At 36.3% G+C, this 15,702-nt stretch overlaps 1 protein-coding gene across 6 annotated transcripts in view; it reads left to right on the forward strand.

Annotated features, from left to right (window-relative positions):
- NLN (neurolysin) overlaps positions 1 to 15,246 on the forward strand; it is a 36,166-nt gene extending 20,920 nt beyond the window's left edge. For 3 of the 6 annotated variants that reach the window (XM_080372833.1, XM_080372835.1, XM_080372836.1), the window contains 9 exons: positions 89 to 191; positions 915 to 1,075; positions 2,479 to 2,614; positions 4,837 to 5,203; positions 6,550 to 6,751; positions 8,541 to 8,727; positions 10,035 to 10,163; positions 10,642 to 10,778; positions 14,078 to 14,588. In XM_080372833.1, the coding sequence (XP_080228959.1) occupies positions 89 to 191; positions 915 to 1,075; positions 2,479 to 2,614; positions 4,837 to 5,203; positions 6,550 to 6,751; positions 8,541 to 8,727; positions 10,035 to 10,163; positions 10,642 to 10,778; positions 14,078 to 14,212 (1,557 nt within the window). In that variant the 3' untranslated portion in view covers positions 14,213 to 14,588. Of the gene's footprint in view, positions 1 to 88; positions 192 to 914; positions 1,076 to 2,478; positions 2,615 to 4,836; positions 5,204 to 6,549; positions 6,752 to 8,540; positions 8,728 to 10,034; positions 10,164 to 10,641; positions 10,779 to 14,077 lie in introns of all 6 variants that reach the window. The other 3 variants (XM_080372832.1, XM_080372834.1, XM_080372831.1) reach the window with 2 other exon arrangements.
- Positions 15,247 to 15,702: the final 456 nt, after the last annotated feature.

Raw genomic sequence — 15,702 nt, forward strand, 5'->3', positions numbered from 1 at the left:
GCTAGTGGAGAGCCTAGCTGAAAAAAGTGAAATACTATTCAAGTTTTCTTTTTGTTTTTCCACTAAGTTCTGTTTATACTCAATACAGGAAATAAAGACGATGAAGAAAAAATTGAGTGAGCTGTGTATAGACTTTAACAAAAACCTGAATGAGGAAAACACATTTCTCGTATTTTCTAAGGAAGAACTTGGTGAGTAGTGTGCTTACTCTTTCCATTTATTCAGCCTTTCAGTTTTGCTGGAGTAACTGGTTTTGGCTCAGTGATGATGGCTATATCAAGTGAAATTCTGGCTGTTTTCCATTCTTCTCTGTTTCATTTTTACTCCTTCCTTAGAGTTCCCCAGTCCTTAGAATTACCCTTTGCAGATGTTTATGATCTCTTCATATATTTGTGCTTCCTGAAGTGTTTGCCTTGTATCAAGTTATCATATCTGCCATACTATTTTTTTTTTTTGCAGAACTTTACTGTTCTTTGCTTCTTTCCTCTGTTCTGCACTGTTAGGCAATCCCCTGTGTATTATATTTATTGCAGTTATTGGAAAAACTTTTCTGTCCTGCAATATATTTTTAGCTACTTCAATTATTTAAACTGTTCTGGAGATTTCATGTGACAGAGAATTTGGGGATTCATTATCTGAAGGGCATGGCATAGAATGTACTTCAATAACACCAGAGATACTTTTTTGTCATAATCAGGTTTTTACGTGGTAGCCTTAGATGTATTTCTGTTTTGCTTACAAGTGTTCCCAATTTTTATTTTGTTCAATTGTGGTTTGAAAAAGTTTTAGCATCTAGTTGTAAAAAGAGGGGTTACAGTTCTGTGGAGATTTTTGATGTCAGATTGCAACAATCTCACAGAAAGAGAAGGGAGTAGGTAATTCTGGTAAAAGTTGTTTATTAAATTGTGTTCTAGAAGGCCTTCCTGATGACTTTATTAAAAGTTTAGAGAAGACTGAGGAAGACAAATATAAAATTACTTTGAAGTATCCCCACTATTTTCCTGTCATGAAGAAGTGCTGCATTTCAGAAACCAGGAGAAAAATGGAATCTGCCTTTAACTCAAGATGCAAAGAGGTATGTTGTATATTGACTGTTCTACAGGGTAATGGCAGAGTTGGACACTGAGCTTAGACATTCACATGTTAGATTTGAGTTCTATATATTGTCTAGTACGATGAAATCAAAACTTATCAGTGTGATCTTTAACAGTTCCTTGCTCTAGTTTATTCTGATATCTAATGTCCTTAGAATTTCATGATCCACCTGTGTGTATATGTATCTTAAAGTTTCAGTGGTGCTGTAAATAGAAGTAGGATTTCGATCTTTTACCATATTTCCCTACAGTGTTCTGCAACTGCTTACTGGCACTTTCCTCCCAGAGAAGGACATCTGATTGAAACTTCTGTAGTACTTCGGGATTCTTCAGAATGAGAGGGGTTATTAAGCATACGTTTTAATTATAAAATACAGGTGATTAAATGTGAAATTATCACATTGCATATTTATGAGAATTTTAATAAAAAAATTAATTAGACGTTTAAAAAAACCCTACTGTTTATAAAAGATTCATTTAAATATCTAAAAAATAGCATGAAACATGCCTTATGAAAAGAAGAAATAATTTCACAAATAATTTGTTTAATACTGAAGAGACCAGGCCCCTAGCCAGGTACAAAAATAAAAGGAAAGAAAGGCTAGAAGTGTCATTCAGCAAATTTACTAGCCATTTGTTAGAGAGCAATGGCAAAATTGAGCTTTTGTGTTTGAAGTGCTGGGAAAGGTGAACAGTGCAAGATAAGATAAAATGGCATCAAGAACTGAACACTGCAAGTCGGCATGCTTTAAAGGGATTTGCTGTTTAAACTGTGAGACAATCTTCAAACCTATTGCTTGAAAAAAAGCTGAGAAATCTCACTTTTCCAGAACTGGAGGTTAACACAGTTACATTTTCAGCTTCTCAAGGATCCTCCATCACATCTAGGTCAGGGCCTGGGGTTTTTGTGTTTCAGATCTCTTTCTTTGACCGCTGTTGTCAGAGTGGCAAAATAGGGAGATTTGCAAACAAGCTTTGAATCTTGGCACAATAGCTTTGCAGTCTATCTTCACCACTAAAAAGCTATGGAGCTTGCTGTCAGCCATTTCCCTGTTACCTTTCAAATTTAAATGATTTATAAAGGAAATAAGATTTGTTATTATCCTAAAAGGAAATTACATATCTTTTGATTAATTTAAACATATAAATTAAAATAGGGATAGTAACAACTCAGGTTGACTAGAAAACTAGCTGCCTGCAGTTAAATGTTGTGACAAAAAAATTATAAGAATCTAGCTAAACATATATTATTCTATATTTATATCTTAAAGTGTTTCATTTTAAATGTTTGCTGTTTCTTATGATTACAGATATTATTCAGATAATTCTTTCCATAAAGTGTTTTCTGGTTTCACTGTACAAATTTGCCTCCTTTCTTTTTTAGGAGAACACAAAAATTCTTCAGCAATTGCTTCCACTAAGGGCAAAAGTAGCAGAGCTTCTTGGTTATAATACACATGCCAACTTCGTCCTGGAAGTAAACACTGCGAAGAGCACAGATAACGTAACAACCTTCTTAGGTTTGTTCTTATTTATAAACAACACTTTTATATTTGGTGTGGCAACATGACTCCTCAGCCAAGATAAATTTAAGTACATAATTGGGTCATGGTGTCCATCATGTTTAGCTAGAAAAGGAACTCTCTGTTGCTGCTGTTCTAGCATACTTTTTTTCAACCATAGCTATATGAATGCAATTGTTCCAAAGCAGGGAAGCACAAGACAAAAATCTGAAAATATTTGTGATAGCAAATACAGGTAAGCAGTTATATCTTTCTCTGCCCCAAAATGCACTTCTCATAATTTAGAACCAGAATATCATGTGTACCCTAAGCAATTTTATTGGTTCTTATTCTATTAGAGGCTACATCACACTTTCAGCTTTTCATTCCCTTAGGTTAGTTGCAATTTTTTGTGTGTGTGTAGCCTTGGCGTCTTTTTCTGATACAATTGCACTAGTTATAATGAAAGATTATGGTATGTGATGGTGCAACTTCCTTGAGCTGAATTAAAAAAATCAGCTCTGGAATGATAGATTAAATCTGGAATTCAAAAGCCCTCTAATGGAACTTGATCTGCAAACAGGTATCTTGAAAATTTTAAACTGAGAAGTTTAGAGATTTATAGTCATTCTCTTGACATCAGTGGGCCCACTCTGTCCATAGAGTTAACCTCTACGTTCTGGAATTATGTAGTTCCATAGAATAGTATGTGCTCCTTTGTTAACGTGTTCTAACAGCATTTAGGATTGTATACTAATACACGGTATAAATAACCCCCCCCAAATAATTTAGTACAACAATAAAGTCTGGTGGTTGTGGGCTTTTTATGTTTAAACATCAGTAAAGAGGTTCAAATGCACCTCTTCCTTCACCTTTAATTCTGTTGCATTTCTTCTGTTATGGTGTGAGCTTAGCTCCATATTTGGCAATACCAATTATCTTTATGTTTGTCAATGAACTTACACTTAATTCTGATTTATAATTAAATGTTAGAATTATCTGATTTTTGTAAGTGTACTTAAAGTAGTTTGGACTCTTTACTATCATTATATTTTTGTAATTCTAAATGGGCTTATGTAAGACTTCGTTTTTTCATTTGTTTTCAAGCTGAGATACCTCATAATTTAGCAGTTACTGTTGTGACTAATGTTTTACAGTATGAGATCATGCACCTTTCTATTCATAAATATCATGTTTCATGGTAATTCTCATAGAGGGAGAATGTTCATCAAACTAATTGACAGCTTTAGTTTATTTCTTCTCAAATATTCTTGGCTCCGAGTATGACAGTATGATTTGCTCTGCTTTGTTCATATATTTTACTGTTTTAAATTCGTGTTCATAAGCTGATCTTATTGCTAGGAAGAAAGCATTCTGTCCTATGACATATTCTGAATTTCAGGTAATATGATCTGAATTTTAGTCTTTTAGTCACGTAAATGCATATAGGGCCTTACAGCCTACCTAGAAACAGGAGTGGCAATTCCTAAATATTATGCTGTAGACCAATAGTGAATATTAACCTGAAATCTTAAGGATGAAAAAAAAGTGTCTGGTAGTCCAGAAATACTTACAAGAGAATAAGTACAGTATGTACTTTATGGGAGTTTCAGCAAGTGTAAATATTTTATATTCAGTATATTGGATTCATAGTGCTATGACTGTTTTTTGTCCAAGGAAAGCTATATTGGAAAAAAATGGGATCATAGAGATTAATATCCAGTGGCTTTGGTAGTCTAGAAGCTAGCTGTCTTGCAGGCAAGAATTCTCTAGTCTCTTGTGCTTTTATAGCACTTCAGCTGCAAGTAGGTCATAATGTAAGAAAAAGTATGGTTTTAATTTTGTGTTGCACTGCTAGTAACTAATAGTGGTTGTAGTTTTCAGCTGTTTCTTCAGAAAACACATCAAGAAAACTGAGATTATGTGAGGTAGAATCAAAAGCTTCAAACAAAAGCATCTAGTGTTACTTTCAATTTCTGATGTCTTTGGAAAAAGTCTAAATTTTCCAAAATCCTTCACAATACTATAGGCGTATGTGGACTTCTGAATCATTTATAGCATGCCTGTAATTAAAATTCATTAAGACAAGAAAGCAGACAGTTTCCTTGCTGTTAGTCAATAAATGGAAAACTCTAGTATCCACTCTTTGGGCATATGCTTGAAGTTACAAGTGTATTTTGTAGGAATATTCATGATATTAAGGAACATAGAAGCTGATTCCAAGGCAATCTTTGTTTCAGATGATTTGAGTAAGAAGCTAAAGCCGTTGGTTGAGGAAGAAAGAGAATTCATTCTAGATTTGAAGAAAAAGGAGTGTAAAGAAAGAAACTTTGATTATGATGGAAGAATCAATGCATGGGATCTTCATTATTATATGAACAAAACAGAAGAGCTGAAGTACTCCATAGATCAAGAAAAGCTGAAGGAATACTTCCCAATCGAGGCTGTTACAGAAGGTTTGCTAAATACTTACCAGAAGCTGCTGGGACTTGTATTTGAGCAAGTAGAAAGTGCTCATGTTTGGCATGACAGCATTACTCTTTATACAGTAAAAGATAATTCAACAGGAGAAATGTTAGGGCAGTTCTACTTGGATCTTTACCCCAGGTAATTATGACTTAGTGTTTGATTTAGTATTTAAAATGGAATTGGTCTTAATGGGTTGCTGGTGTGTTTGAAGTTAAATGTATTTGGAAGTATTTGTCCCACTGACAAGATTATTCTGTGTTCATTGAGTTCTTCTTTGGACTGTTTTCAGATTGTTTATACATTTTTCTTTTTTGCAGTGCTACTGCATTTCTTGCTTATATTCAGTTTATGAAGAATTACTCTTTGTTGATTTTCTGTAGTATTGCTGTCTAGTCGGCTGTGCATAATTTTTTGCCTCAATGAACTTTTCATCTCCTTAAATTAATACTGTGGTTTACTTTTCATTTACATTGAACTCTTACTCCAGTCTATTCAGATCAATTGTATTCCTAACTGCTAAGTGTTCCTAATTTCTCCCAGTGTATTTTGTACTCTGTTGACCAGACTGCTAAAGAAAATATTTAATAGATCAGGACCAGGAATAGATTCCTGTTGAGCACACCTTTAAACATACTTCCAGGTTGATGTCTGTAGCTCTTCACCTCTCTTTGTAGCTGTTTACAGCATCATCTGTGTTTGGTCGGAGATTAGGAGACTAGACTGGTTTGACAGGATTTACTCTTAGCTTGCTTTTTTTTTTACTGTTTCTCACTGTTTTGGTTTGGGTTTTTAAAATTATTCTTTAGGTATTTATAAATTGGCTGGTACACTTTTTTTTAATATAAATTGATTTAAGGCTTCTGTGGTCTAAGAAAATCAGGTTAGTCAATACAATAGTACAGAAATTCTTTTTATTTTTAAGATAGGCACATGTTATCTCCTTCACATGTTTGCCTGCTCTCCTCTTTCTGCATGTCATGTGAATTGCTGAAGCTATTTGTTAGTAAGGCTGCTCTGACTTAACTACCTAGTTAACTACTCAGTTTTAGGGCAAAAATTTCAAAATAATTTTTCTTTAAACTTTTGGGTTACACTGGAAATGCAGTAAACTGTATCCTTTTGTCTCCTGTAATGAAAGAAAAGAGTACTGCTTCTGACTACAGAGCCTAGTCCTTCCTGTTACAGTAGCAGTTTAAAATAGAATTGACGTCTAAAGTGTATGTACTTTCAGTATCTGAGTAAAAGTCAGTTTCCTGCTGTGAATCTTAAAATGATGCTATTTAAGTACTGGATTTTTTTCCCCTTGCTCTCTTAATAGTGTCTAAAACTTAGTAAGTCGTAGAAGTCTTCTGAAAAGATGTAATTTCTTTGTTTAAAGCTTTAAAGACAAACTGACTGATAGTTCCTATTCTTGAATAGGCTTCACCATTGCAGTGAGCAGGCTTGTGGTTTGAAGATAATGTCTGATGTATTTTCTTATACAGAGAGGGGAAGTATGGGCATGCAGCATGCTTTGGTCTCCAACCCGGCTGTCTTCTCTCTGATGGCAGCAGAATGATGTCTGTAGCTGCTCTGGTAACCAACTTCACACAGCCATCATCAGATCGCCCATCATTGCTGCGACATGATGAAGTAAAGACTTACTTCCATGAATTTGGTCACGTAATGCATCAGATATGTGCACAGGTTAGCGATGTTTCATTTCCATTGTAAGGCTTACTTCTTCCTCTAGTGTGTCAAACCAACGTATAAGTCTATTTTGGTGGTTTCTAATTTTAGTAAAGTACATATCATAGAATCATAGAATGGTTTGTGTTGGAAGCAATCTTAAAGACCATCTAGTTCCAACCTCCCTGACATGGGCAGGGAGACCATCCACTAGGCCAGGTTCCACAAAGCCTCATCCAGCCTGGCCTTGTGCATCCACACATGGGGGCATCCACAGCTTCTCTAGGCAACTTGTTCCAGTGCCTCATCACCATCACAGTAAAGAACTTCTTCCTAATACCTAATCTAAAGTTACTTTCTTTCAGTTTAAAGCCATTACCCCTTGTCCTGTCACTACATGCCCTTGTAAAAAGTCCCTCTCCAGCTTTCTTGTAGGCTCTCTTTAGGTACTGGAGGGCTGCTGTAAGGTGTCCTCAGAGCCTTCTCTTCTCCAGGCTGAAAAACTCCAACCCTCTCAGCCTGTGGTCATAGGAGAGGTGCTCCAGCCCTCTGATCATCTTTGGGGCCTCCTCTGGACTTGCTCCAACAGGTCTATGTTCTCCTTATGTTGGGGAGCTGAGAGCTGAACGCAGTACATGCTGTGGAATTGCACACAGGTCAGGGAGGCCTGCTTTCCAGCTGTCTCTTCCACTACGAAGGTGGTTGCTGTGTGCATAGCTACCACGCTTATTGCTGTTGTATTTCATGTAAATTTTTATTTGTGCACCTGCAAGTAACTTGCAAATCTCACATAAGAACATCCTGTCTTCTGGGATTTGTGTGTGCAAAGAACTGCCTTGTTTCATATGATGATTTGTTTAAGCATGTTAAAACTTCACATTTGAAGGGTATGCAGGGATCAGACTAGGTGGGAATCTGTGAGCTGCTGGTGAAGGTCAGCTCTGGGAGAGGGATACTCCTTGTAATGTACTGGGGGTCTGCTGGAAAGTGAGATCACCAGAGCAGGGAGGGGATCTGTTAATGCTGTTACAGAAGGAGAGCTTTTGAAGTAACTTGAACCAAATGTCTTATATTTTTCTTGTTACTGTGGTGTTTATGGGTAAATGAGGATATCTGAAGGCCAACAAACTCCTGCACTCCTCTTGTCTTTTGCTCTAGCCCCTTCTGTCACCATTTCTTCCCAGCTGATACGTCCTAGCTTTTCTTCATAGCTGCTGTTCAGCAAGTACATTAAGAAGGGCCAGACTGTTACACCTATGGATTTGAGTAACCCACAAGTGTAAATGAAAGCAAATGTTTTTCTTCTTTTCTGCTGTTCTTCTGAAGACATGAGAGGAAGATAGATGCATGTGACGTAGCTGTCAGTTCAATGTCATGTCCTATATTACACATGCTTTTTTTTTTTTGTTAACCCTGCAAGAAAGTAAGTTCAAAAGCCAATACTCCTGTGGACATCTCTTCCTTGATGGAGGATAGAACTTCAGAATGTCTACAGTTCTTAGAGGGCGCTTGGGAAACTGAGAATTCTTCTTTTCTTTTAGCACTTGAAATGCTTTGTCAAAATGTTGCTGAGAAGGGAAGAACAATAAAATTGGGTTGGCAAGAGGAGGTGGACTTACACAGGACAAGTGTGGAGTGAGACCAAATAATTTCTGTGGGTATTTGAACAACTGTCTTTTGAAAAAGTGACTGTTTCTTTTTAGAAATATTTTGGGTTTGGAATATATTTTAATGGCATCTGAAAACTAATGTTCTGCTAGAAATCCTGGCTTCTACTTTAATTTAATACAATGGCTTTTCCTTTTAGACTGATTTTGCTAGGTTTAGTGGAACTAATGTGGAAACAGACTTTGTAGAGGTACCTTCACAAATGTTTGAGAACTGGGTGTGGGAAGAAGAACCACTGAAGCAAATGTCAAGACATTATAAAGATGAGAGCCATGTTGGGGAGACTCTCCTTGAGAAACTTGCTGCCTCTAGACTGGCTAATACAGGTATTTCTCTCCCCTCTTTCCCCACAGCATATGTATGAAAATACATAATTTTAAAAATTGGTGGGAAACACTAAAGGCAATATAACAAGCCTGTCATATTTCCTCTGTGTGTACACTTATCATTGCCTTTCCGGCTTTATTTCTGTGTGTTACCACCATTAATAAAGGCTGTAGTGACAGATACCACTATTTGCGGGAATAGTAGCAGCTCTCATTTTGCCCACAGGACTAAAATACCTTTGCATTCCTCTCCATGTGACTTTTTTACATGCCAACTTTGCTCATTTAAAATTGGGCATGGAGGAGAACGTCCTGGGTTTTCTGTTATGTTCTTTTCTGGTAGCCCAGGGCAGGCACTGTGCATGTATACAGTATCAGGTTTTCTATATGTATTGTCTACATTTGATTTACACATGACATTTGAAAGACATGAAAGTAGTCTGCATATTTACTGAACATACATAGCATATGCCAGACAGAAGTGTTGTAACCCTGCATTGCTGAAACAAGCTCTTAACTTCTCAATCCAGAAACTTAAGTCCATGTTCTCTACCTTCCCAGCAGATATATTGCCTTCCCTAAACTTAGGTCTCAGTTCTCTTCTCATTCCAAGTCTTGTACCACCTTACATGTATCCAAATAGAGATCATAATCTCATGTCATTATCAATCATCTTGTTCTGTCACCCTCACCCCTCTGTCCCTGTAATCAGGACTCCCCCAATATCATAGTCTTACCCATTTGTGGTACAACTTGTCATTAAGCCACTGCTGCTTATTTCATACCACTTCCCCATCCTGAACAAGAGGGCCTTGTCCTTCTGGCTTGTACAGGCACTGTAGCTACATAAGCATTTTGTCTGAGTAGAAGTTCATATCTTGTAGCTTCTTCAAAAAAGCCTACAGCAGCTGCAGCAGCAGATGTTGCTGTTGAAGTGTCTTGGGGTAGACATACTTACTGCCATCTGTGCAAGCCCTGAATGAAATGGTATACTGGGATTAAAGATAGCTGAAAACATAATTTTAAATACTGAAATTTGCTTTTATTTAAAGTATCTGCTCTGTTTTGGTTTTGATCTGTGGGGAAAATAACATTTGAAAAGACAAAGCTTCTAGTGACAATTCCTTTATTAAAAATATGCCTCTCAACTTTTTTAACTGAAGCAATTCAGATGGGAATGACACAACTCCCAGTTTTTTTCTGTGGTTAAAATTCCAATAATTTAGGGTGTGTGTTGAGGTGTTTGAATGAAAGGTACTACTACAGCTACTTTGATGCTAGTTAATTAAATGTTTTTACCCAATTAGGCCTTTTAACTCTCCGTCAGATTGTTTTGAGCAAAGTTGACCAGGCACTGCATACAAAACCTTTTGTTGACCCAGCAGATGAATATGCTAAATACTGTATGGACATTCTAGGAATTCCTGCCACCCCAGGTATGTCAGTATGAAGCTTTTATACAGCATGTCCATATGGTTTGGTTAAATGCTCCTTTCTTTCCCCATAAAGCTTGAGATACAAAACCCCCAGAATTGTTGTTTATAAAAGAAACTACTTTATGAAGCTGAAATAATTACTTTGACGCTTGGGGTGATATTAATGATCTCTTCTGAAGGAAAGTTAAGGTCAACAGAAAACTTTTGCTGGTTATATTTTAGAGTGATGAGAATAGTACCCTAGATGTTCTGTCACATCTGTGTTGGATGTGCAACTAGCCTAAAATGGGAAATTGAGTTTCATTTGTAGTTCACAGAATATGGCCTTTGAATACTTTGAAACTTCTAACACAAAGCATCTGAGTATGTCTCAAAGTAGTTGATATAAATACCATATTAATTTATTCTTGAAGTACTGTATACATCAAAAAAAATCTGTATTTGATTTAAATAAATTAATGTTAATCTACTTTCCAAGGAACAAACATGCCAGCAACTTTTGGACATCTGGCAGGTGGTTATGATGGTCAGTACTATGGATACCTGTGGAGTGAAGTGTTTGCCACGGACATTTTTTATAGCTGCTTTAAGCAAGAAGGAATAATGAATCCAAAGGTAGGTGATGAATGCTTTTTGCTGAAGACTTTTATTGCACTTTTTCTCTAAAACCACATTTATTGCAAACATGAGCCGTAGGTATGTAGCTCAAGTACTTCTGTACCTGGCAAGTTCAGATTTTTTTTAAAAAAAAAAGTATACTAACTTCAGAAAATAATCTTGACATTTCCAAGTGCACTTGGATTATAATACAATTCTTACATAGTCATATATTCAGTATTATATTATGACACTTTTAAGGTATCATGTCACATTTAGTGCCTTCATCTTTAATTTTAGACTGAAGAACCATATTCCTCCATTGCAAGAGCAGATGCATGCTCTTCTGCTCTGAAAGCTGTATGATAGTGGTGTTCTATTTAGTACTTCATATGGTACTTTTATGTACTTATTATTTAGAAAACAATTTATTTTGAGCTTTCTCTTTCACAGCACAGTATAACTTGCAAATTTTTTTCTTCTTTTGCTTTTCTCCGAAGTGGCTTTTGAAGTTCAAATCCTGAAAGGTTCTGGATTTACTGAGGTTTTTTTCCTTGTGTAATTCTCTACCTCCAGCAGAAAAAAAGGATAGTCAGTGATGTGGTTAGTAGTCCTGGCACTTCTGGCAACATTTTTATTTTTCAGAGATGATAGTATTAGATTTGTGAATTGAGATGCTACAGTTCTATCATGGGAAAGACCTTTCAGTTTTCCTGATCCTCCTACCTATCTTCTGGATTCAGCAGCCAGCAGTAGTACTCCCCTTTAGTAAATGTGTACAAGGAGAGAACAGAAAGTGCTTGACTTTCCTGTTCCTCTCCTGCAATTTACCTTCATTCCTCCCTTTCCTTATCACTGCAACCAGAACTTCTAGAACTGTCCATCCCCTCTAGAGGGTGAAGAAAGTAAGATTAGACTTTGATCTGGACAAAGAGGCATCCAAAGGGGAAATTGGGTAGGGGCTAGAAAAACTAAGGCAGTGGTTAGACCAATAAAACCCAAAAGAGGTTTTATGAAGAAAAGCAGTAAACTAAATAGTTTGAGAGGAGAAGTGACAAAAGGTTTGGAGGTCAAGACTGAGATTTGAAGTGCCTGGGATTTGTGACAGGTATGTGTGAAAATAAGCATCCCTGCTTGTTCAGTGGGAATGTTGTCACTCATAAATAGAGGAGGAGAGAAGAAATGGCAAGTTAGATGAGAGAATATAAAGTTACTTTTTAATTAAATGCTGTTCTTATGGATCTTAATGCGTTTGGGGAGGGGTCAGTCTTGCTGGGTTTTTTAACTGTTAGCAATTGGGAGAGATGGATAACATTGTTGGTGTTGGACTTGTGGGACTTCGTGTCAGTTTTCTGTTCTGCCACAAGCATTACCGCTCCAGTGTCATCAAGGACTTTTTTTTCTGTTAGTTTTACTCCCTACTCTCAGAACTCTTTTTTGAGTGATTGTACAGTCAAAACCCTAAGCTGTAGTTTGCCAGGATTGCTTTGTAATCTTACCTCTCCTAAGGGGTGAAAGTGCCTTTTATTCTGGTTGGTTTTGGGTTGGGGGGGATTTTTGTGTCTTTTGTCTGTCTTTGTATGGGAAGCTTTGAGAATAAATTATTCTAGGAGTGAATACTCGCTATGGTTCAGCTAAAAGGCAACTAGTACCTCTTTTAATGTGAAGCCTGCTATCCAAGCTAAGAAGTGAGGAAAAGAAATTATTATTTCTCTGTGTGTTTGCGTGTGTGTGTATCGCTCCCTCTCTAGCATATGTTTGCACACACATTTCACTTGAATGCTGATGTAACTTCAGGGGTAACTGGAGATTTTCCTTCCCTCTTCAGAGCAATGTTACCTTCTCAAACTGGTTCTCTTTCAGCTTGTTTTCCTTATTTGCAATCCATGTAAGTGTAATAGAGTTCCACAGGATGGGACAAACTATCTTTTATAAACAACTACTAGACACCAGTATGATTTTTGTACTTACTCATATTTCATTATATCTAGATTTAGACTAGCCTTCAGAACAGCAGGTAAGGAAAATGGTTATGGTGGTATGACTAGGGCTTTTAGAAATTTGGCTTACCTCTTCCTGTTTGAATAAAACCTTTCTTCCTGTTTTGAGCAACAGTTATTGAAACCAGTTTCAGAGACTGTATCTATAAAAATACTTCAGCAGACACTTCACCCTAGCTTAACTGGTCATCACACTCCTCATCTCTTGCACATTATCTGGAATAACCTCTGGTCTCCCTACAACTGATCAATGTGCTGGCTATGGAGAGACAACAGCAAAAACTCAAAGTCTACTCAAATAACACTTTTAAACTACAAGGAGCAGTATCTACATTTGTTGCTGATGTTCAGGAAACTAAAACATAGTGACATATAAGCAATGCTCCAGTGAATATTTTTTTTTGCATTTTAGGTTTTTTTCAGCTGTAATTCAGACAATGTGATTAGTAATGCAGTTAAGACATGGAAATCTATCAGTTAAAAAGCCTATGCTTGTTTTTGCAGTACAGCTGTCAGGAAGCGGTATGGTCTTGTAATCTTATAACTTCGACGTGTGTGGGACGTATATATGTGTATATACACTGACTAAAAGGAAGAACATTGTTTTTGTCAATATCAGAAGCATCTGGGACATCTGCGTGCAAAATGTTATTTTCTTATTGGCGGGCATGTCTCAGAAGCCCAAAATTCTCTATATATGTTCTTTAAAATATGACTTCTTGTTAAGAAAAGCCCTCATTACTTACTGTTGTCTCAGAAACTTGGTTCATTCTTTTTAAAGGAATCATTGCTTCTGAAGTAATAATGTTTCTTCCCGAAAATAAAACCTGAGTTAAGTCTCCGTTAATTTAAAATAATTTAGTAGGGATTAGATGTGTTTATATATATTGTATATGTTACTATGCAATTAATATTTGTATATGTGCCATGTCATTCCTCAGTGCTGTATCTATTTCTGAACTATCATCTCTTTCTTTAAACAGAGATTAAAGAAAGAGAAACCATCAATTAAGAGAGAATAGGTGTTAGGTTCACTTTTCGTGCCAGTGAGTCACAGGGATAATCATCATTGAAGAGTGTGTGGATGTTGTCTGTGTGCGTGTTGAACTTTATTGAATGTCTTTGAGACAAGTTCTGATTGTGGCATCCAAAACTGTAAAACCACAAGAAAAAAATTCTTTGAGAAGAGGTTAAATTTCTGCTCTCTTGATCTAAATTATCCTTATGGTGTATCCTGATTTTAAATACACAACAAATACAGAGAAGAGGCAGTTTGCAAGATAAGAAATACTGACATTTTGCTTTACCTTTTATCAGGCTGGGATGAAATACAGAAACCTCATTTTGAAACCTGGAGGATCTTTGGATGGGATGGATATGCTACAAAATTTCTTGGAGCGTAAACCAAGTCAGAGAGCTTTCCTTTTAAGTAAGGGATTATGTGTTCAGTAAAATTATGGTTCCTTTGTAATAGCATGTAAGTATGGAATGAGCTGGAAACATCAGTGTGTTTCACATCTTAACTATGTATCACTCTAGGGAAACTGGGTCACTTTTTGATGATTTTTTTAAATTGTACAAATAAAAATGTGGTTTTTTAAATTGCATAGAACTACAAAATTCAACACGTCAGGAAAAAGGTGCAGAAGCTGAGGAATTTGGATGGTATTTTTTTTTATTATTTTGAAATAATAATAACAGTATGGGGAGTTGATGCCATGTTTCTCTTTTAATTGATGGACTTCAATTATCTCTTGTGAACTAATTTTAAAACTGGAGGGGAAAAAAAAGGACACTACCAGCAATAAAAGAAACAGATTCATTCTTATTCTGTATTTTTCTATTGTATTGATGGCTCACCAGTGTCTTTGATGGAGAAGTGTGTTTCATCATGGTTTGGGTTCAGTGTACCTTCCTGAAAAATTTCAAGACTGAGAACCTACCCCAGAGAGTTTTGCAGCAGAGATACCTATGTGATACTTTTAGACTTCATTCTGATGCATGTTAAATCCTTGTATCATTTATAAACTTACACAGTACAACTAAAAAAAAAACCTCTACCATTTGAGCTACCATTTTCTTCCCCTTGTTGAGGAGAAACAGCCCAAATCTATGACCTTGGCAGTCCTTCCACCACTTTTTCTCTTTTGTTGATGATCACAAATGAGGTCTTTGTTTTCCAAATTATATCACCACTGGCACTGAAAAGTTATACTTGAGCAATTGTGATGGCTTCAGAAGTATTTTGAGATAAGTACAAGGAACAAAGGGAAGATGATGTCCCCAGTGGGAATGGTAAAAGTCAGTCAAATGTTTTCCTATTCCTTTCCAGTATGGCATGCAGAGGTGCTATAAAAAAAGCTTCATGGATTTAATTTTTTCAGCTGTGGAAGTAATCGAGGAACTACTATGCAGTTTTTCTGCAAGATCAGAAAAAATGAGGCTTACAAGTGAACCACCCAAATAAAACTGCTAATCCAAGTGCACTTTTTTTGTCCTTAGATGTCATGTTACTTTGGTTTTGGTATTACAACATGTACATGAACAAACTTCAATTTTGGTTACCATCTAATATGTTTTAGACATTTGAACCATAGCTCTAAACATAGTTGGCATTTTTATTGGTTTGTTCAACGGCAAAGTAAGAAAATGTGCCTGATCAACTCAAAAGACTTGCTCTTTTTCTAGCAAAAGAAAACTGAAAGCATTCACTTTGGGTCAAATCTGTGTGTTTCGGGTGGGACAAAACCCCGCAATTGTGAATGTTCAGGTGAAACTATTTCTGCGTATTTTTCTTTTAAAGTATTTAAACTGGGGGCAGGGGAGGGGGAGGAGCTTAATTAGTTTCTGAAATGGAAAATTTGAGAGGATTTATCTTTGAACCACACTAGTTATGGATGGTAGGAGACACAAATATTTGTAGCCAAAATATATTAACTATG

This window comes from Falco punctatus (assembly GCF_963210335.1).
Source record: "Falco punctatus genome assembly, chromosome: Z".
Classification (NCBI taxonomy): domain Eukaryota; kingdom Metazoa; phylum Chordata; class Aves; order Falconiformes; family Falconidae; genus Falco; species Falco punctatus.